We start from the raw sequence: 20,649 nt of genomic DNA, 5'->3' as shown, positions 1-20,649 counted from the left end.
GCTGGGATCATCGTCCTGGGCAGGCGTAGCAAATAACCGTGTAAAGTCAGTCGAAGGACGCCTTGTCGTTGTCTTGAGACCACCCTACGGATCACAAAAAACCTTTTTTTAAGCAATGTTAAATAGGTGAATACAATTCCGTACAAATAATTGTACGTACCCTGTGTTGGAGGTGGTGGTGGTGGTGGATAGGAATAAACTCCTTGATATCCTCCTGGTGGTGGCATAGGGTGATACGAAGAAGGCCCCGCTCCGGTGAATTTTTTTTGAATTTTTGGTGAAGCACACGAGGGCCGGCGGCCTCTGGGAGGCTGTCGCCCCACTGCCGGGCGGCCTGGGGGGCCGGCCGCCCCGCTGTCGGGCGACCGGTCCTCCAGAGGCTTCAGCGCAAATTTTCCGCGAAATTTTTTGCAGAAAAGCCCCTGCCGCCCCGCAGCGGGGCGACCAGGTCCCGGCCGCCCGGCAGCAGGGTGGCCGAGGTATATTCCTGTAAATTTTGAAAACAAAAATATATTTTTGTAAAAAACAAAAATATAAAATATAAAAATAAAAAAACGGCCCAACTCGACCTCTACCCCACCACCCAGCCCACCCATGCCGCGTGCGTCGTAGTCGGTGTGGGTCGCGTTCTTTTCTTTTTTATATTTAAAAAAAATCAAAATTTCAAAAATATATGTCATTTTGAAAATTTTCAAAACTACCCCCGGTCGCCCTATGGGGGGGCGACAGGCCCTAGATGTATTTTTTCTTCAAATTTGCAACGAGGTCCATGGCCGAAAAAAAATGAAAGGGGGGCCTGTCGTCCCCCCAACGGGCGACAGGTGGGGCCTGTCGCCCACCCCTCGGGCGACTGGGCCATGCCCCCCTATATAAGCATCCGACCCCGTTCCCTCCTCATTTGAGCCCGAAAATTCCACCAAAAATCCAGAAAAAAAGAAAGGGGTGAGGAGAAGGAAAGCGGCGAAGCACTGCCGGATTCCGCACTTGTGATCTGCAGGTTAGTACATTTAGTTTATGTATTTTTCCATTGGTATTGTAGAGTAATTTAATTTAATTAGTGCTATAGTAGAACCATTTAAGTAGGAGTTTAATGATACTTTAGTTACGTAGTAGTAAATTAGCTTAGAAAATTAGTACTACGCATTTATTATTACAATTGCAGTACTATTAGAGACGTGTTTATAAATTAATTACGATTTAGAATATAATTTGGCATATGAAATATAGAATTTGAGTGTCATCACGTAGTTATGAATACTTATACGTTGTAGTTGAATTCCATACTTAGTTTTTACGGATTATTGAATAAGGTTGTGAAGTAAAGAGTATAACTCGATAAGTATTCTGTGATATACAGATATGTCGAGCAAGATGCAGTTTCAAGTATTTTATGGTGACTACAATGTTTTGTATGGGGCCAAATGGAGTAGACCTTTCTGCCTTTAAGTGCACATCTAGCGCCATAGATAAACCTCTAGAAAGGAGTTTTGGTTCCATATGTAAATGGCTGCAGCGTGGGTTCCGTGTTGATCCGTTGACACATGTGATGACCGTCCAGTCTCTTGTTAATTGGGAGGTAGAAAGTGATTTATGTGAATTGATAATGATACACAGCACTGATGACTGGCAGAAGTACATGCAAGCAGCTCTAGAGCGTGGGTGGCCTCTGGCCATTCTTGTTCAAATCCGGGAGAAGACACAAAATGAAATCCAACATGGTGCAGATCAAGCAACTCCGAGTATTCGAAGAGAGACCAATTATGTTTAGCAAGATGAGTCAGAAGAGATAGAGAACCAAAACATGAGACCACAGGGCCTTGCTGATGAGGGAGAGAGGATACATAGCATTGTGGACGAGATGGAGGCAGAAGACCAAAATGCAATAGAGATGGAAGAATATGAGGGCTCATCTGATGACGAGCAGTACTCATTGCCAAAAGAGTGGAAGGAGCATGGTTTTGGCAGTCATGTCGCAGAAGACGTACGAAATCAGGAGAGGGAGTACATAGGGAATGAGGTAGTGCAAGGTGCAACATATCCAAACATTGAAGTCGTAAAAGATGTTGTGAGACTATGGGCAATATCATTGAAACGAGAATTCAGAGTCGTAAAGTCTGGCAGTAAAGAATATGAGGTGAAGTGTGTGAATGATGGATGTCCATGGCGAGTACATGCATTCAAGGGAAAATGGAAGTCGAACCGGAAATGTTCCATTGTGACAGAGCACACTTGTTTGCTGTCAGAAGTTCTTCCCTCGCATCGCAATATATCATGCGACTTTGTTGCAAAGCAAATATATGGGTTGATTATGGACAACCTAAATTATGAGCCAAAAATAATTGTTCGACACATTGAGTAGACTTACCAGTACACCATTAGTTATTTGAAGGCATGGCGGGCTAAACAAATGGTGTTCGAGATGCGGTTCGGCACATACGAGGCATCATATGATAATATACCTCGTATGTTATCCCAGGTTGCTGCTAGAAATTCTGGAAGCTTTTATGACACATACCTCGTACCAGCCGTGACTAGGGGGCAAGGAATTATGCAACGAGCCTTCTTTTGCATAGGTGCTTGTGTTAGAGCATTTCAGTGTTGTCTTCCGGTGATCTGCATTGATGGCACATTTCTGACTGGAAGGTATAAAGGTCAGATACTCACCGCAATCGGGGTAGATTGCAACAACCAAATAGTTCCGCTCGCATTTGCATTTGTTAAGAATGAGAACTTAGACAGTTGGTATTGGTTCCTTGAACGAGTGAAGGTTCATGTTGTTGCTGCACATCCAGATGTGTGCCTTATTAGTGATAGGCATGCAGGTCTGCTGCAATCAATACTGAAATTGCAACGTGGAACTGCGACAACGCCTCCATTGTGGCCCGATGTCCAAAACAGGTGGTGCATTAGGCATATGGGTGCAAACTTCTATGACCACTTCAAGAACAAGGATCTTAAGAACCTGTTTAATAGGTTGTGCACCCAAAATCAACAGAGAAAATTCAATGCATTATGGCAGATGGTTGATCTGTTGACTGCAGAGCTAGTGAAGGTAAGGGCATCAGGAACAGGCACGAGTCAGGCTGCAGAGGCTAGGGATTCAATTGAGAAGCCATTTTCACACTGGATCCGAGGTGCACCTAAGGAGAAATGGTCATTCATTTATGATACTAACGGAATACGGTATGGTATTCAGACAACGAACCATGCAGAGTGTTTCAATATGGTTATGCGTTCTTGTCGTGCCTTTCCTCTTGTGGGAATTGTTGAGTTCATCATGTATGGGTGCATGAAGTATTTCAGAGAGCGTTACATGGCTGCAAGCATAAACATCGGCAACTCCCAAATTCAGTTTTGCACAAGAGTGACACAATATATGCAAGAGAAGATTGAAAAGGCCAAACTGCACCGCGTCATATCGACAGGTACAATGGAGCATAGATTTGAGGTTCTATGCAAGGATAGAACTGGTCGTGGTATCCGTAGAGATAGGGTGGTACAGGAGAGTTTGATTACAGTAGATGGCAAAGCCTTTTGCTCCTGCATGAAGCCTAAGTTATTGCATTTGCGATGCTCGCATCTCATTGCGGCATGTGCAGAGTCTGGGTTGCAGCCAGGAGTATTTGTTTCACCTTATTTCAGCAAGGAAGCAGCTGTATCCACCTGGAGACATGAGGTATACGGGATTGGAATAGTGGGGCCTTTCATTCAGGATAATGAGAATAAGATGTTTATTCCTGATCCAGCCACTAAGAAAGGCAAAGGCCGTCGTCAGACACGTCGTATTCGGAATGGTATGGACGAGTCCGAAGTAAGCAAGGCACAAAAGCGTTGCAGCCAATGTGGAGCATTGGGTCACAACTACAAGAAGTATCCTCATAATGCACTTCACGATGCTGCAGACGTCGGTCCTTCTAGAAATCCCAGAGATGGAGCACCTCCTACGTTCAGACGACCATCGGTGAGAATTGCTCGTGGAAGCCATTCGGTGTCATGATCCACAATTGTATCGAACATATTTGTAATATGTAGTAATCGTGCATTCAGTTTGTATAGAACATATCTGTAATGTATAAATATCGTGCGTGGAGTTTGTATCGAACCTATCTGTAATATATAGTAATCGTGCGTGGAGTTTGTATCGAACCTATCTGTAATGTATAAATATTACGCGTCCAGTTTGTATGAAATATATATGTACCTATGTGTTCTCATATATTTTTGAATGCAAGTATGGAGATGGACTCCTTGCTAGACCCAGTTATCGACTCGAGCCACAGGTCTTACTTTGCAGCAGTTGAGCACCGAGCCCTAGAGGTGCTACGTCCTCGTCCACCCGGGGATGCGATCTCTATACACCACGATTGGTGTGATAGGTATGTAATGAAATATTATTGTTTATCACTTATGTATTGGTCGGTATTCCTTTGTTTCGACAATTTTGTTTATTGCAGGTTACGTGAGGCCAGTCTACTGACTCTGAGCCGTCTTGTCGAGGGTGGGCCTATTCAGCTCAACCGATCCCTCCTGACAGCGCTCATTGACAGATGGAGGCAGGAGACACACACGTTCCACCTCCCGTGTGGGGAGATGACTCCTACGCTGCAGGACGTGGCCTACCTCCTCAGCCTCCCTATCGTCGAGGAGGCTGTAGGTCCGCGTGTGGTGGCGGCCTCGTGGAAGGATGACCTGGAGGCCCGTTTTGCCCTGGTTGACCGCGTGGAAGAAACAGGTCCGATCAACCCGCACCCGCGAGCAGCATGTCATTCGAAGACCTGGTTCCTACAGTTTATAGTACGTATTCATTCCATATTTAAATTTAATTGTTACAATTCACATGTTCCATTGTCAGTTGAAACCATTAATCTTAATTATTTATGCAGCCTACCCTGTTGGCTGCGGATGCCGACGAGTACAGTGTGACCAGATCGCTGGAGGCGTACCTACTTTGGTTGTTTGGTTATATCATGTTCAACAACACTCATGGCAACTCGGTCGATAGGATTCTCCTTCCGTATGCACGGGAGATTGCGGATGGGGACGAGGACATACCGCCCTACAACTGGGGTGAGGCGGTACTTGCAGCCACTTACCGTGGACTCTGCGACGGCTGCATGAAGACACATGGGAACACTATCCTGGCAGGGTGCCCACTACTGCTACAGCTTTGGTCGTACGAGAGGCTAGCCGTTGGTCGGCCCATGGTCAGCCACGAGCCTTACCACGGGGCCATGTACGGCGACGAGGAGGACGACAAGCCCACTATGGGAACTATCTGGATCTGGCGTCAGGTACGTTCGCAACAAATCTAATTTTGTTATTCATTGTTACATGATGCATTAGCACACTTTTAATTTTACTTATTCAGAATGCAGAGGTCCTGGGCGCATGCGCAGGTTAGACGCGCATATCCTGAGTTTGTTTCGGAGCTCGACATGCTGACGCCCGAGGATGTTGTCTGGGAGCCTTACATGCCAGAGGTTGTGGCTACCCGTGCACCAGCAGGCCTGTCTTCGCACTGCTCCGCGAATGCGAGCCTGTGGCTTACTACAGCCGTCCTGGTTTATGACATCGCGGTTGAGGCATATTGCCCCTGGAGAGTCAGGAGACAGTTTGGGCAGCGCGTGGAGTTTCCGGTGCCCACCGCGTTGGAGCGTGTCAGTCGCCAGGACCACAGGTAATTATGAATGAACTTGGCTCATACATTCATATCGAATCTAACAATTCTTCGGGGTCCACTTTTGTAGGTTGTCAAGGAGTGGCTTGCCGTGCTCTGATGATTGGCTCACCAAGATGCAGCCGTGGGTGGACCAATGGGAACAGGTAGACGAGCACTTGGTCCATCCAACAGGACCACACACAGACAGCTCCTTTAGGGCTTACCTCACCTAGTACTTACCCCGGACTCGGGCTCGTCTGGTTTATGTTGACACTCACCCGCAGCCACACCAGGCGAGGCCTCAGGATGGCTATGCCCGGCACCACGTGGAGGCACTAGCTGGCGCGGTGAGTCCCTTGATCATATTTGCATATATATTAATATTCATAAGATAATTCATGTGTTTCTAACTGTTCCTTTACTGAATGGATGCAGTTTCGCATTTGCAACATGATGGAGACGGACTGCTCGACTTACCTGACGAGGGTACGTGCCGGATCCCCAATGACCCAGTTCGAGCAGACAGAGGCATGGTCGAGGCAGCGTGACCAGTTGCGTCAGGTAGTGCACAACTTGGGAAGCCGTGTGCAGTACGAAGACAGCCACGGGTCAACGCAGTTTGCTACGTGGGGGTACGGCTACTAGGACTACCCTAGTGCTAGTGACATGCTGCATCGTTGTGTTTGTTGTGTTTTTTTAATTACCTAAGGCATGTTAGGTTAGTCCGGAATTTTTTTACCGTAATTTGCAATGGGTTCTGCCATGCCACTGCATGTGTGATGTGTGTTTCATTATCGTTGTATTATGATGTAAAATTTGATGGTTCACATTATGTAATGCATTTCTTAGTTCTTATTTCTTATCGTTATATTAATTAAATGTGTGCTTTTTAGTATTCTAGTGACATGAAAAGGTCCGAAAATATTAAGGACAAGTTCAAACATTTCATAGATTCCCGGCTACAACTGCAAATTAATGGTAAAAGTTACAACACACAGAGTCAAGCTCTCAACTGAAAACATAAACAACTAATTGCAATGGCATGTGCACGCGACAAGTTAATTTCTTGTTGCATCTAAACCTACCATGCCTTATGGAATGTAAAATGCCGGGATTACATGGTACTACTCTACTGAGTGCACCGAGGATATTTGCCCTTCCTAATTGCTTCGGGGCCGGCTTCCTTCGCACGGCGTGCCCTCTCTCGCTTTCTCTCCCTGTCAGCTTCACGTTCGGCCACCGCCTTACGATCCACCTCCTCCATCCTCTTGCGGATCTCTTCTTGCTCTTTCTTGCGCTTCTCCTCTTGCTGTTCCTCGTGCTTCATTCGGCGCCAACGTTCTGCAACCCACCTTGCTTGTTGTTCCACAAAGTCTTTTGCCTGCTACGACTGCACGGTGTCGAACCACTGCATAAAATCACAAAGAGGCGGAGGAGACTTTGTCCAACAAAAGTTAGAATCATAACTCAATGTTAGGTCACAAAGAAAAATAGTGTATGTTGTCCTGCTACCTTGGCCCGATCTTTGCCGTATCGCTTAGGTGGATCATATTCGTAGTTCTCACACATAAAGAACCTCATGCCGTAGTTATCTCCTAAAACCTCAGATTGCATGAACTTGCATAATGAGCCGCAGAAGCACATTGGCACATCAATTCCTTCAGGTACGGTGGCTACACACTTGCTCCACGGAATGTAGGTTGATCTTGACGAAGACATTGGCGCTATAGTGTGGTGCGCCAAATGACGAACAATGATTTAAATAATGCACATATCGTATACCAAATCGATGCGTGAAAATATAGGTACTATCATAATTCTATTGTCTTATGCTACAATATCAATAAGGTACTGTCATAATTCTATTCTAATGCATAATTAATTTAAAAACAAGTCTGTAAAAGTACTCAAATTGTAATACTAAACGAGTGTTCTAAAGCACCAAATCTAATTCAGCTAATCCGCTAATTAAATTAAATTGTTATACAATATCAACGGATTCATACGGAAGTTACCGGTAGATCACAAGTGCGGAATTCGGCAGAGCTTCGCCGCTTTTCTTCTCCTCACCCTCTCTTTTTTCCTGAATTTTCAGGCTCAAATGACAAGGGAATGACGGCCGGGACTTATATAGGGGGGAGGGACCCTGTCGCCCCTGGAGTGGGCGACAGGCCCCTGTCACCCGTTGGGGGGGCGACAGGCCCTCTTTCATTTTTTTTTCGGCCATGGACCTCGTTGCAAAATATTACATCTAGGGTCTGTCGCCCTCCCATAGGGCGACCGGGGGTATTTTTAAAATTTTTCAAAACGGACATATATTTTTGAAATTTTTCAAAATGAATATATATTTTTGAAATTTTGATTTTTTTTAATATAAAAAAGAAAAATTCCCGTGTGGCGCAGAGGCCCATCCGGGTAGTCGAGCGCGCACGCCGTACGATTCGACGATGATGCTTGGGAACGCGTCTCGGCAAGGCATCTATCTCGATTCTCAATCGGCTTGCTGCCTTGCTGGAGGCCGCGGAAGTGGATGAGCTCCTCTAACCTGGGACATGGCCAGCACGCCACGTCGGAATCTGGAACCCGACCACCGCCAGTGTGACCTCACGGAGTCCGTGACCTCACATCCATCCATCCTATAAGGGACGGATTGAATTATGCTACGTCCACCAACGTTTGCGCCCCCGCTGAGATGGCTTAGCGGTACTGTACCAAACAATGTGTACCCCAAATCTCCCCACTGTAAAAATCAAAGGCTCAAAATACGCTAGAACTCAATCCAACGGACGTGAATCCTCTGCTTCAACGCGTTGAAGCGACGAGCCGCCGACCGTGCGCGCCCGCCCTCTGCCGCGCGCCGGGTTCGAAACCTACCAAAAAAAATCGCCGCGGCCGCAGACGCCGTAATCCCGCACGACGGCCTCCGCCTCCGCTGTCGGGTCAGACGCAGCCGCGCCGGCCGACTCTAACCCTAGCCCCCTCCTGTCCTCCTCGAGCCCCGGCTCCCCGCCGCCGCCTCCTCTCCTGCTCCCTGCCGCCACCGATGTAAGGGGTGGGGGAAGGGCGCGTCCGGCGGCCAGCGTCCGCGCGCCCTCCGTGGCAAGCGTGGGCGGCCACCCCGCCGCGCGCTCTCTGCGGCAGCCGGGGGGGTGTCGTGCCGCTTGCCCTCCGACGTGCCCCGTGCGCCCTCCGCGGTTGGGGTGGGCGACCGGCATGCCGCTTGCCCTCCGGCGCGCGCCGTGGGCTGGGCGCCCTCCGCGGCAGGCGTGGGCGGGCGCCGTGCCTCGCGGCCTCTAGCGTGCTCCGTCCGGCGTGCACCCTCAGCAGCCGGCCTAGCAGGCGGCGGGCGGCTAGCGGCCTCGGCGTCCAGCGTGCGGTCGGATGGGAGGTGGAGGCGGAGCTCGATTTGGAGGCTGCGGAGCTCGATTCGGCAGCGGCGGAGCTCGATTTGGAGGCGGCGGAGCTCGATTTGGATGCGGTTGAGGTCGATCCGGTAGCGGCCTCGCCAACTGGCCGAATCCCGCCGCCGCGCAGCCGGCCGAGGCAAGGCCCTTCGTGGGCGCACCAGCCCTACGTTTCTCCAGCACCCACGCCACCAACGCCCGCCACCACCTCTGTCTCCAGAAGCACCCGCGGCCCGGAGAATGCCCGCCAACCGCCGCCGTGTGGGTCGCTCCTTGCCTCATGGGTTGGTCTGGAGCTCCAACGACGGGGAGGCCCATCGCGGAACGAGGCGGGGACATGCCCGCCTGAGCGCAGGGGACGGGTGCGTCCGTTTCTGATGTCGTGGATGAACTGAGCGCCGTCGTGGTGGTGGACTGGGGCACTGCGCCAAGTGCGAGGAGCGCCTTGGAAGAAGCACACCATGATGGGTTCACCACGACACCATTTCTCCATGCTCCAGTAGAAGGTGCGGGTGTTTCCTGATCTGATTTGGTTTGGGTGCCGCGGCATTCTCGATATGAAAGCGGCACCCGAAGAGACGGCGGCAGAGAGGCTCGCTCGTCGTTAGGGGCACATGGCACTTATATTTTTTATCCCAACCAAAATTACCGTCATATGCAACTGAAGAGGCCTTGCGAGTCTGGTACCCTGATTGATTCAAAAGATAAGCTATTTAAGTTGATCACTAATGAGGTTGCATTGAGTTTATTGTTTCATGCTTGTTCCCTGCTAATTGATGATAACTTGTTTTACATTCATCGTGCATTTATTCTCTGACAGGCCAGTTGGCAAAAGAATCAATTTTATTTGTATTCAGTTTAGATGATAACATGTGATGCCTACTTAGAGCATAGAGCCGGTTACAAATCTACTTAGTCATTTGAAGTAGCTAAAGCTTATGTACTCGTATGTGAGTTAGGCATTTTTCTTTAATGATTCATTTGCTAAATACATTAAATGGCAGCAATGGTAATTGCAAGGTAATATTAATATTCCAAAATTGGAAAAATTTACACTCAAACCTTTGCACATGCATGATAAGTTCAGAGTTGTCTTTGGTTATAATCTACCTTCCAATTTTGAATTCATGTGTTTCTTTGACAGTTTACATTGCTTCTTATATATAAATATAAATGCTTTCTTTATAGTTTGGACTCATGGCGGAGCTGTGCGGCTAGATGATTGGATCTGATTGATGCAGTTGAGTCCAGGTAATGCATATATATTTTTTGTGTCATGTCCAGAGAAGTAGTTTGTTTCAGAAACTGATTGAACGATGTTAGGTATTTGTTCTCCCTTCTGTCCTTGCTATTTATTCTCTTTGCTAAGCTGCTTGACCTTTTTCAAAGGTTGCCAAGAAGTGAGATCTTGCTGTTTGACCTTTTCTCTATTTGATTTTATGAGGTGCATAAATTTGAATGTGAAATTAGCTGCCATAATAATGTTAGAAGTTGTCTTTGCTAATGGGTGGGTTCAAGATAACTATATTGTTAGAAATTGATCTAAGCTATTAGGGATAGGTAATTCTTTATTACAACTATCTTACCGTTATTTCTTTCAAGCAAACTAAATTATGCTAGGTCAGTTTTCTTTTTTCAGATTGTACTGCACCAACTTGAATGGTGCCGAGGATTAATTTGTTTTTGCTGCATTTGCAGTGTCATCTATTGCAAGACTCATTATGTGTATTTCCATGAACTTCTTCCAAGATTTCAAATGGATTCATATTTCGCTCTTATCCTTTGCATAGGTATTGCATCCCATTGCTGATTCTATCACTATCAACAAAACGATCTGGATCCGGTGCTTTTTGTGACACGTCATGCTTGCATGTACAACTTATGTACAGCTTATGCATATACAATTTAGATGTATCTTTATGTTTAGTTCTAAGATGAACCACTTCTTCTTGGTATGTAGTGAGAATGAGCGAGGTAGCACATGTTTTATATCAGTTCATACAGCACAGTGCAATGTATTTTCTAGATATGCATAAATAAGGTGTCACCCATAGTGTTAGCATGGGCAAGCTACTATCAACATATAATAACTACATGTTACATCTTTTGTGTGAAACATCTATTTTTCATTTTGAACTATTGATTATGTGTTGTTTTGTGTACGTTTAAAATTTTTTCGTGGCGTTAGCACGGGCACCTTACTAGTGGACGAATAGTGGAAGGAACGAGACGGCATCATGTGCAGTGTCATCGCTGACCACCTCTCCTCGCAGGCTCCACCCCCCGCTCGCCCGCCTCCCCAGCTATAAATAGACCTCGAAACCCATTTGGTTACATTGGGTGTGTTTAGATGAGGTGAAAAGGGGGAGAAAAAGTCACATCAGTCACTGTAGCACTTTTCGTTTGTTTGTGGTAAATATTGTCCTACCATGACCTAACTAGGCTCAAAAGATTCGTCTCGCAACGTACATCAAAACTATGCAATTAATTTTTTTATTTAACTACATTTAGTACTCCATACATGTGTTATTTACTATATTTAATGTTTCGATGTGATAGGAGATGTGATGGATGTGATGGAAAATTTGGAAATTTGGTGGGAACTAAACACACCCATTACTTATCCGTTCATCTCAGAGCAGCCGGCTGCTAAAAGAGAGGAGCTAGGAATCCGAGGAAGCAAGGAGAGCTTGCTAGCTCAAGGCAAGGCAGCAGGTAGTTTCATGGGGAACTGCACCGCGTCGCAGCGTGCGGTGGAGTCGTGGGCCGACAACGGCGAGTGGTGGGAGGAGGAGGCGTCGTCCTCGGAGGAGGGCGACCACCACCACCACCATGAGAGGCGGGAGGAGCACGCGTCGGAGGTGACCATCAGGATCACCAGGAGGCAGCTGCACGAGCTGATGGAGAAGAGGGGCAGCGCCAGCGGCCATGGCTTGCAGCTGCAGGGGTTGGGCAGCCGGCGGTCGACGGAGCAGCTGCTGGCGGACATCATGAACTCCGGGGAGGTGCACCACCACAGGGAGGAGCACTGGCACTGGAAGCCCGCGCTGCAGAGCATCCCCGAGGCCGTGGAGTCATGACGCCGGAGAACTCGATCGATCTCGGTCGTGATTACTGGTGGTTCAGAAATTCTTTTGCCACTTCTCCAATCTCCGCCAAGTCGTCTTCTTCGTTCTTATCGTTGGTTTGACCGTGTTCGGTGTCAAACTGCAGTCACTAATCTGTGTAGATATCGGTTTTCTAGATGTACATAGGGAAACTGTGAATTCAATATCAGCTGTAGGAAAAGAATCTGTGAAAAGGCCAATTCCTCAAGTTCCGTTCATACTGTCGCAGATGACTTTGAACTCGTACACGCAATACGCCGTCCGCGAGCATACATGCATACTATACGGTCGCAAAAGGAATAAAAAAAAGGAGACTTGAATCTGGCAACCAGCAAGCAATCCGCTCATTGCTCGATCGGTAGCCCGTCGTCGCGTCGTCGTCGATCAGTATCCGCTCACCGGCCAGCCTACCGTGCGAGCTTGAAGGTGGAGGTCAGGTGACTGAATGAAGCCGGCCTGAAGGTGTAGCCACTGGGCATCGGCGGAACATGGCGTGACCGGCGCATCCTGAATTCCGGCGTGCACGCTAACCGCTAGGGCGGCGCGTGAAACCTGAGTGTTCACGCTGCACAGCCGGCCGCAGGGACGGAGCGCGTGCGCGGCGGGCGTGTTCGGGTCACTGTCGGCCGTCGGCGCGGCGGTGCCCCGTACCGGCCGTGCCCCGGTCCGTAATTTGCTACGCCCGCGGCTGCCCTGCCCTGCCCTGCAGCCTGCAGGGCCGTGGCCCGGGAAGGCGGGAAGCGGGAAGAGCCGCTTCGCTTTGCTCAGTGGCGGGCCTAGGATTTGACTATTTTATACTTATTATTAGCATATATATATTATATATTTAATTATACTTTGAAATACTATAGATTAGCAGAAATAATGGGTATTCAGAATACCCATGCATAACAAGTAGGCTCGCCACGCCGTCAGCTGCAAGTGCGCGGAACGGATGCGGCGCGGAGGGCTACGCAGTGGGAAGGTCGGCGGTTTGCGCGGGGATTGCGGCCTGCTCTCCGAGAAGACGGGTAGGATTAGGGCAACAGGCCAACACGCTCCGTCCTCCGCCCCCGCCGTTCGTGCTCCTCCCCGGCCGACTGCTCCCTCACCGTCACGCCGCCCGCCCACCGTCCACCCACTGTACTGCCGCCCTCCACCTCGCCGTCAATGTCCCCGCCCTCCCTAACCTCTTCAGCACTATTCCCTCGCACCAGACCTGGCCCGTCGCCGGCATCTACCACCCCGGCCACCGGCGCTCCGCTGCCTCGCCGCCCGACCACCGCACACCACCCGTCGATTCCTCCCCCGCTCCACTTCTATGGCCGAAGGCCATTGAGCCCCCCCCCCCCCACCCCACCCAACCCCAAACCCTAACCACTATCGCCTCCACCGCCTCCCCTCGGCCGGCGGCAACCTCACTGCCGGTTGCTCCCCCTACCTCTCTCCCCTCCGCGCGCCGGCAAGCGACCGGTGCGACGCAGGCGAGCGAGAGGAGGAAGGAGGTAGAGAGAGGATCGGACGGGTGAGGAAGATGATCAGACGGTGGCGAAGGTGGATGATGATAAAAAAAACTTCCGGAAGATATATAGGAACGACGCTTCATCAGGCATAACGTATGGGCGGGAAACTTGATCTGACGAGTACTTTGCGCGCGCCTTGGCGCGCCTAGCCGTCATTAGATTATGGTAGGATGTCATTAATAGATATAAAATTAGTGTCATTGTGACAGTTGCAAATATTAGTAGGTATATGTTACATCACAATTATTTTACATGTATAATACATAACTATATGTTAGTATGAAAGTGCTCCTGCCTATCGTATTTTGTGGTACAGGCGTTACTGCATGTGAAGTTCCTAGGATGGCTGTGTTGTTCCTAATATGTAACCATTGTGATTTAATTTGAATTAGTGATAAATTTATGTCCGTTGCAAGGTATGGAGGTGGGTGCAGATGATCTCGGTGTACCTCTTTAATTGTGAATGTAGCTAGAATATTGGTAGAAGCACCCAGGAATGGATCTGGCACCTCAAATGAAGGTGAAAAGGATGAATTTGTGTTGGAAAAGAAAATTTAAGTTTCTGCATCCATTGTTAGGTTGCACAGTTCCGCAAAGATTTTCTCGGCAGCATTCTGGGCGGCTGCATCGATCTGGGCGGTGAATACTGATGATGCGCTTGAAGCGGTGCCATTTGTGGTGGAAGGTTGCTCTGCTATGTCGATATGGTGACCTGATTGTTCCTAAGAGGATAAGAGGTATAGGTAAGAAAAGAGTTAGTGGGAGAGTATGGCTGCAGAAGAAGCCATGACACTTGAACACTTTTTTTTAAATGAACTGAAATGAACATATTTTCTTTTGTAGAATTTCATTGGCAGCACTTGAATTTAGAAGCACCTTGGCAATTGCAGATACTTCTGTTTTTCTTTTCTGTAAACAAAAACAGGGAGAGTGCCATGGACTGGAGTGGGTTGCTGGTAAGATATTTTTTCTTTATGTATAGTTTGTTGGCATTCTAAGGTTTCAAGGTTATTCAGGCACAATATAATGCATGTCATTAGGAGGTGAAGTAGAAAAGAATTTTGTGCTCTAAAGCTGAATGAACCTCTTTGGCTTGGTACACATACCGAGAATATGATTGTTCATATCATTGAGGGTGATAGGAGAGTAGCAAGCATTCGCTATGCAATAGTAAACATGATTTTTTTTTTGCTTAATGGTATTGGTTTTGAGAACTGTGGTTGCAAAATAAATGAGGCTGTAATGGAAAGAACTGAGATGGCTGGAACCTGGAAATGTGGCCTGTGTTGAATATCTTCAAGGTGCAACTATATGGTCATAGGAGGGAGATCAAATTACATTGCCAGGCTGCCCAGCTTCCTCTTGCCTGCATTTGAGTGCTGCTGCTGCCGGCCTGCATCTGGTGGCTGTTGCTCTGCTGCAGCACCTTCATGGCACTCGTGCGCTGCCAGAGGCCTAGTAGGTGTGCCGATGCCACTATTGTCCTTGGCGCCGCCGCAGTGGCTGGACACCTCCTGACAGTGACAGGTCTCACCCTGAAAAACAAAATCGTTGCAACCAACTGATACAACTGGTTAACTGTGAAAGAAACTTCTAAGCCACAAGCTACCTTGCGACCACACTTCTAATAGCTTTGTCAAACCATTTTTTATCGCAAATACAACATATTACCTAACTATTTAAATCATCTTTATTAAACCAGCTCGAATGGATATTATAGGATTCGACTTTGGGTTACTAGAGCTCAAATATACTACGTTACATTACAATGAATAATACAATCGCACTAATGAAAGGAAAAAATTTGGCTGGTAGAACAAACCTTAAAGAACACCCTTGCCAAGATAAATAAGATCCTCAATCCCTCAATTCCAATGTATCATTCATATGGTCAATTTTGTAGAAATGCTAAGGTGAATATTCTGCATATATTCATATATATAGACATCAAAGAATGCACATGCGATTTGAGTCAACCAACATAACTCTTATGCCAAAAGTGAAAAAAAAAACTGGTTATAACTGAAAATGAAAACTTGCAAAGGTCAATCTATACTGAAATAGCACATTGAAACTACCATGGTATCAAATGGGTATGAAAGACCTTTCTCTTTTCTGTGCTGCTAACATATGATGTTATCACATATCTGTCAATTTCATAAAACAAGAATACCACAACCAAGGTCTGAATGGCTCGACTACATTCACTTTGTTCTTTTCAACAACATCAAGCTCATACTTGAAATGTGAATTTTCAAAGAAGCATAAGTGAAGCATGAAGGAAGATATAGGTTGTACTATGTAAAGGAAGACAAAATTCAGAGCAGTTCACTATATCATGATAAGCAGATTTTCAGAGCTGTTCACCATATCATGGTGGTACAATTCTGCTGACATGTTTTAATATCTAAAAAGTTAGCCATGATGATGGTAAACAGATTGCAACACTTCAAATGAGAATGCAACTTGTTGTCATCTTCAATCAATCCATTTTCCCGTGCAAGTTTGTATTCATCTCTTTGACAGAGATATCAATCTGAGCATATGGCCAATCTAACTGCCACTAGCCAATTTAACCTAAGGATTGATAGCAACACTACAGAACCGAAGCCAGGAAATCTATAGGTAATGGACTATGCTATAAGAACTTGAATTTAGCTTGTACGGTGGTAAGAAAAGAACAGGCCCCCAATACGCCATATCAATCACCAAAACTAAATCCTTCAAAAAATGAAAATCCATTCAAACATTTCATCGAATACAAAGGATGCACATCCTGGTAAGAATTTAATTGAGCAAAAATATTTGAAGGTCTTGTTACCATCCGTAATTCTCCTATACCAATTAAAGAAAGTAGTAAACATGGCCGATACAAGCAGCAAGTGAAGAAACTTTACATTTCGCAAAAAAAAAGTGAAGAAACTTTACAAAGGCAGTGGATCCTGCCGCTGTATTACCTTTGTTCGTTCCTACAGCCTACTGCTGCACACACGCATATTAACGACATGGGAGGAATCTGCGTGGCATAGAGAGACCAACTTGGTGACATGGGAGGAATCTGCGCGTGACATAGAGAGACCAACTTGGTGACATGGGAGGAATCTGCGTGGCTAGGGGAATCAGCAAAATCAGATCCCCGATGCATATCTTCTTGCTCCTGCTGGGAAGGGAAGAACAACAAATTGATTAATGAATCTTGGTTGAAGAGGGAGTGAAGGAGGGTAGCAGCCGTGCCCATGCTGACCGGCGGCCCGTGGCCAGCCGGGGCGGCGGTGCCGGCGGTGGCCGGGCTGCAGTCGGCCAGCCAGCCTGCTCGCCCGCGCCCGCGGCGGTCAGGCGGCTGGGCTCGGATTGGCCACCGGTGAGCGGTTCGTGCCCAGGTCGCCCGCGGCCGAGGCCGACAGCGGCGGTGGCGGGGCCGGCACTGCCATGGCGGCTGCATGCATGCCCGCTGAGGCCGGGCGAGGAGCCGGAGCCAAGCAAAGCGGTGACCGTGTCCACACTGACCGGTGGCCTGTGGCCAGCGGTGGCGGCGGCAGCCGGGCTGCAGCCGGCTGGGCTCACCCTGGTCGGCTGAGCATGGGGCCGGCGCTCCAGCGCAACCGGCCGGCAAGCGGGGCTCGCGGCCATGGAGATGCATGAAGAGAGGGGGAGGGAGGTCGGGGAGGCGACGTGTCGAGGGAGGCGCTCGGCTGCCATGCCGTGCTCGGCGTCGCGAAAAGTGTGGGTGAAGAGGAGCAGGTCAGGAAGGGGAAAAAGTTTGGGGGAGAGGACGAGGTCGGCGGGCGGCGGCGCATTGAGGAGCTGCGGTAGGGGGGGGCGACGGACGTGGCTGTGAGCCTCGTCCTGGAGATGGAGGCACCCGGCCGCCGCCGCCGCCGGCAGCGCCGCGTTGGCCGCCGCCTTCGCTTCGCCTAGAAGTTTCCGCACAATGGCAGTGAGTGGACAGGGGAGCAGGGGCCAGCGAGGGCCGAGCGATCGGCATCTGACGGCGGAAATTAATTTTGCTATCGTGGCCACCTTGGTTGTGCGCGGAGCGGTGCGCAATTGATATATAGAAATGCCTTGACGACGAAGTTCGACCCTCGCAGTCAAATGCGAGTTTGTTCAGCTCATTTGTGAAATACTAGTCTATCAATCCGTGCTCCCACACGGGCTAATTATAATTAATATAAAAATAAGGTTAATAATTATAATTATCTATCTTACGTCATTTTTCATTTATTAAATATTCTAACACAAACTTTAAAATATATATTTATTATTATCTAGTTACAATAGATTTTATTTTGCATCACATCTCCATATGTATTCGATATAGATTTAGTTGAACTATTTGTGTGTGAATTGGTATTCTTATCTCTTTCTTCATACATGAATATATGGTGTGATATATCATGGGTAGTATTTTTATATAAATAATATATTAATAATGGTAGAAATAGTAATTTAACATTTTATATTGGTACACTTTAATATTTTATTATAATTATATAATTTAGATTCAGATTTAGGAGTAATTTAACTTGTAATAATAATGACATAATTGGATAATTTATATGCAAATTTAGGGGGGTATTTGTTTTATTTTTATAATGGCATGTGTGAGTAATTTACACAAAGATTAGGGGGCTACTTTAGATTTGTTTATAATGGCAGATGTGGGTAATTTATTAGAAAAGATAACAGATCCGATGGTTATTATAATTAGAGTTGTTGGACTGATGGCTAGATATTTCTGATTTTTATGAGAATTTATAGAATTTCTCTATTTTTTTAGAGTATCCACCTAGGATCATAGGTGGCTTCATGTAGAGGCTCCAAAGGAGCCTCCAATTAGTAATAGTAAGGTATTGGGCCCCAGTAATCCAAGAAAACAACCCAATGAGATTCTTAGAAGAAGAAAAAACACAGCCCAAAGACTACAAGTTTTTTTTTGGCAAAAGCCCTATACAAAACTAGTTTTTTGTTTGCTAAAACACCCCCGCACAGTTAAAGACAATGGATCGAGAATCTGGCTTGATCCCTCTCGAAAGAGGGGAGTATTACAAACAGTAGACAATACTGTAGCGATTGAAACAAAAGTTTCTGGAGACCAATGGGCATCTCAGTAGCTAATTCATAAACTAAAAGGGGCATCCTGCATATTCATGAGTTCTACTGAACTCATTGCCATCCACTGGAACTTCATTGTTTACCTATGATCTGACAGAGAGTTATGTGCCTCTTGTTTTATTTTGTAAGCCAGCGAAGGACAAAAGGCAGAAAGAAAATAGCAAATCGACAAAAAAAACAAATGGAGGTATTATTCATATTTTTATTCCTCAACTACCTTCCTAACATTGTACAAGTCATTCTAATACTTGTTGCATTCGTAATCCCCTTATTCTTGCACCTTGTTTATTGAGAAGATCTCACTTTTCTGAATGTTATTTTATTCCCCCTCCCTCTGTTGATTATTAGAAACTATTTGTCGTCCAACACTAAAGCAGTATTTTGTTGCTTGTTGCTGATGAGTGCTTCTTGTGCAGAAATCTTACCAAAAATTTTATGATTGGCAATACATATTCTGCCTTGAGCTTTGGACTAGTGTTGTGTGCGGATGTAGTTCCGAGGAAGAATTCCGACCTCTGGCTTATCCATTGACCCAAATAATTCACGGCGTGGCATGTCTTGTACCCAGCGCGCGTTACTTCCCTGTACGCCTTAGGTGTGTAATGATGCTTAATTGCATCCCTGAAGCCACTGGTACCTTCATTCCTGTGTCCTCCCTGCTGCTTGATATGAAAGAACTCAGAGGATCGGACTTCCAGATGGAGGTGTAGGCAAAAGCAGTGAATCTGTTCAGTGTTAAACAGGTATGTTTTCTTGCAATATAATGTTTTATCATGGAACATGCCTTTCAGGAAGCATGCTTTATTCTGTGGTTGATGTGCTTGCTAAACATCTGGCCCATTGGAGCTACTCCATTGCTTTCTTTGAGATGTCCTTCATTCCACTTGTTCGGCTCCGAAGCTTTTGCAAAACCATTAAAGCCGACAGATTTAGGAAGGAAATGAAGGATCTTATTCATCAGGTTTGCCAAGCATGTGTAGAAGACTTAGAATTATAGTATTTGATCCATTGCACACATAGCTTATCATCATGTCTGATTTCAGATAGAGGCCAATGTTGAGTTCATCAAGTCAACACGTGCGGGGATTGCATTTTCACCCAATGATCAGCCCACTGTAGAATCATTTCTACAGGCATGAATCCTTCTACTGGCTTGCATTATTTTTTTTTATTACTACCATTCTTCTGTCATTGTGTGACCTACTGACCTTGTAATGTTCACTCCCAACAGACCGAAAAGGAAGAGCGTTGCAGCGCCCTCTCGAAATATGTTGCTACTCTACACCCGAGAGCACAGGACAGGATGGATGCTCTGGACGAGACTTGGTTGGTTCCTTCCATGTGACTATGTTTAGCTAAGTTAATATAACAAACAAGTACCCTCTGTATTTTAGCTTGGAGCAACTTCCTTTATATTATCTGATAGAACATAGTACATTTAAGTGGTCTGTACAAACCACTAGAACATGTGTCATGGTCATGTCGTAAGTATGGAACTGCATACTGGTTATTGGCCTTGGGTTTGCTAATTTCTTCTTCCCATCCAGTGTTATCGTGGGGCTGGAGTCGTCAACCTTCTCAAGGAGGTTAACTGAAGCACAGAAGCAACAGGATGAGCAGGATGATGATGAAGCCACCATTGCTTTCAGTAAGAACTGGCTGACTGAACAGAAGAAACCCAAGTATGCTCTGGCTTCCTCCTTGTACTTTGTTTTTCTTCCTCATACTTTATTTTTTTCCATTGTTACTTGGCATGAAAAACACATTAAACCTTTAGTTTGGTGTGCAGAAACGCAAAGGAGAAGAAAAAGGAGCGACCCCGGGAGCATGATGATGTTGCTACTGAGGAGGATCGGGTTGAG

General features: G+C 46.8%; 1 protein-coding gene, 2 long non-coding RNA genes and 1 pseudogene across 5 annotated transcripts; 3 read left to right on the top strand and 1 right to left on the bottom strand.

Moving 5' to 3' along the window:
• The first annotated feature begins 9,428 nt into the window (after positions 1–9,428).
• Positions 9,429–11,179, top strand: LOC120675593. Its single transcript, XR_005675397.1, has 3 exons — positions 9,429–9,569; positions 10,252–10,314; positions 10,854–11,179. It is a non-coding gene; the product is annotated as an uncharacterized LOC120675593 (long non-coding RNA).
• Positions 11,180–11,683: 504 nt separating this feature from the next.
• On the top strand, positions 11,684–12,382 carry LOC120675902. Its single transcript, XM_039957110.1, has one exon. It carries the CDS (start codon positions 11,787–11,789, stop codon positions 12,141–12,143), a length of 357 nt encoding a protein of 118 aa, XP_039813044.1. The 5' UTR covers positions 11,684–11,786; the 3' UTR covers positions 12,144–12,382.
• A 1,466-nt stretch (positions 12,383–13,848) lies between these two features.
• On the bottom strand, positions 13,849–16,693 carry LOC120672133. Of its 3 annotated transcripts, XR_005673965.1 has the most exons (3): positions 16,630–16,693; positions 15,011–15,207; positions 13,849–14,394 (listed from the first exon to the last, which is right to left on the bottom strand). It is a non-coding gene; the product is annotated as an uncharacterized LOC120672133 (long non-coding RNA). The 3 variants fall into 3 exon arrangements; XR_005673966.1 differs by lacking the exon at positions 16,630–16,693 and having other exon boundaries at positions 14,941–15,426; XR_005673964.1 differs by lacking the exon at positions 16,630–16,693 and having other exon boundaries at positions 15,011–15,423.
• A 2,167-nt stretch (positions 16,694–18,860) lies between these two features.
• On the top strand, positions 18,861–19,784 carry LOC120675014 (annotated as a pseudogene).
• The last annotated feature ends 865 nt before the right edge of the window (positions 19,785–20,649 follow it).

Source organism: Panicum virgatum, chromosome 5N (genome assembly GCF_016808335.1).
Source record: "Panicum virgatum strain AP13 chromosome 5N, P.virgatum_v5, whole genome shotgun sequence".
Classification (NCBI taxonomy): Eukaryota; Viridiplantae; Streptophyta; class Magnoliopsida; order Poales; family Poaceae; genus Panicum; species Panicum virgatum.
Note: the sequence above shows the minus strand (reverse complement) of the source record. Positions and strands in the feature narration are given on the sequence as shown.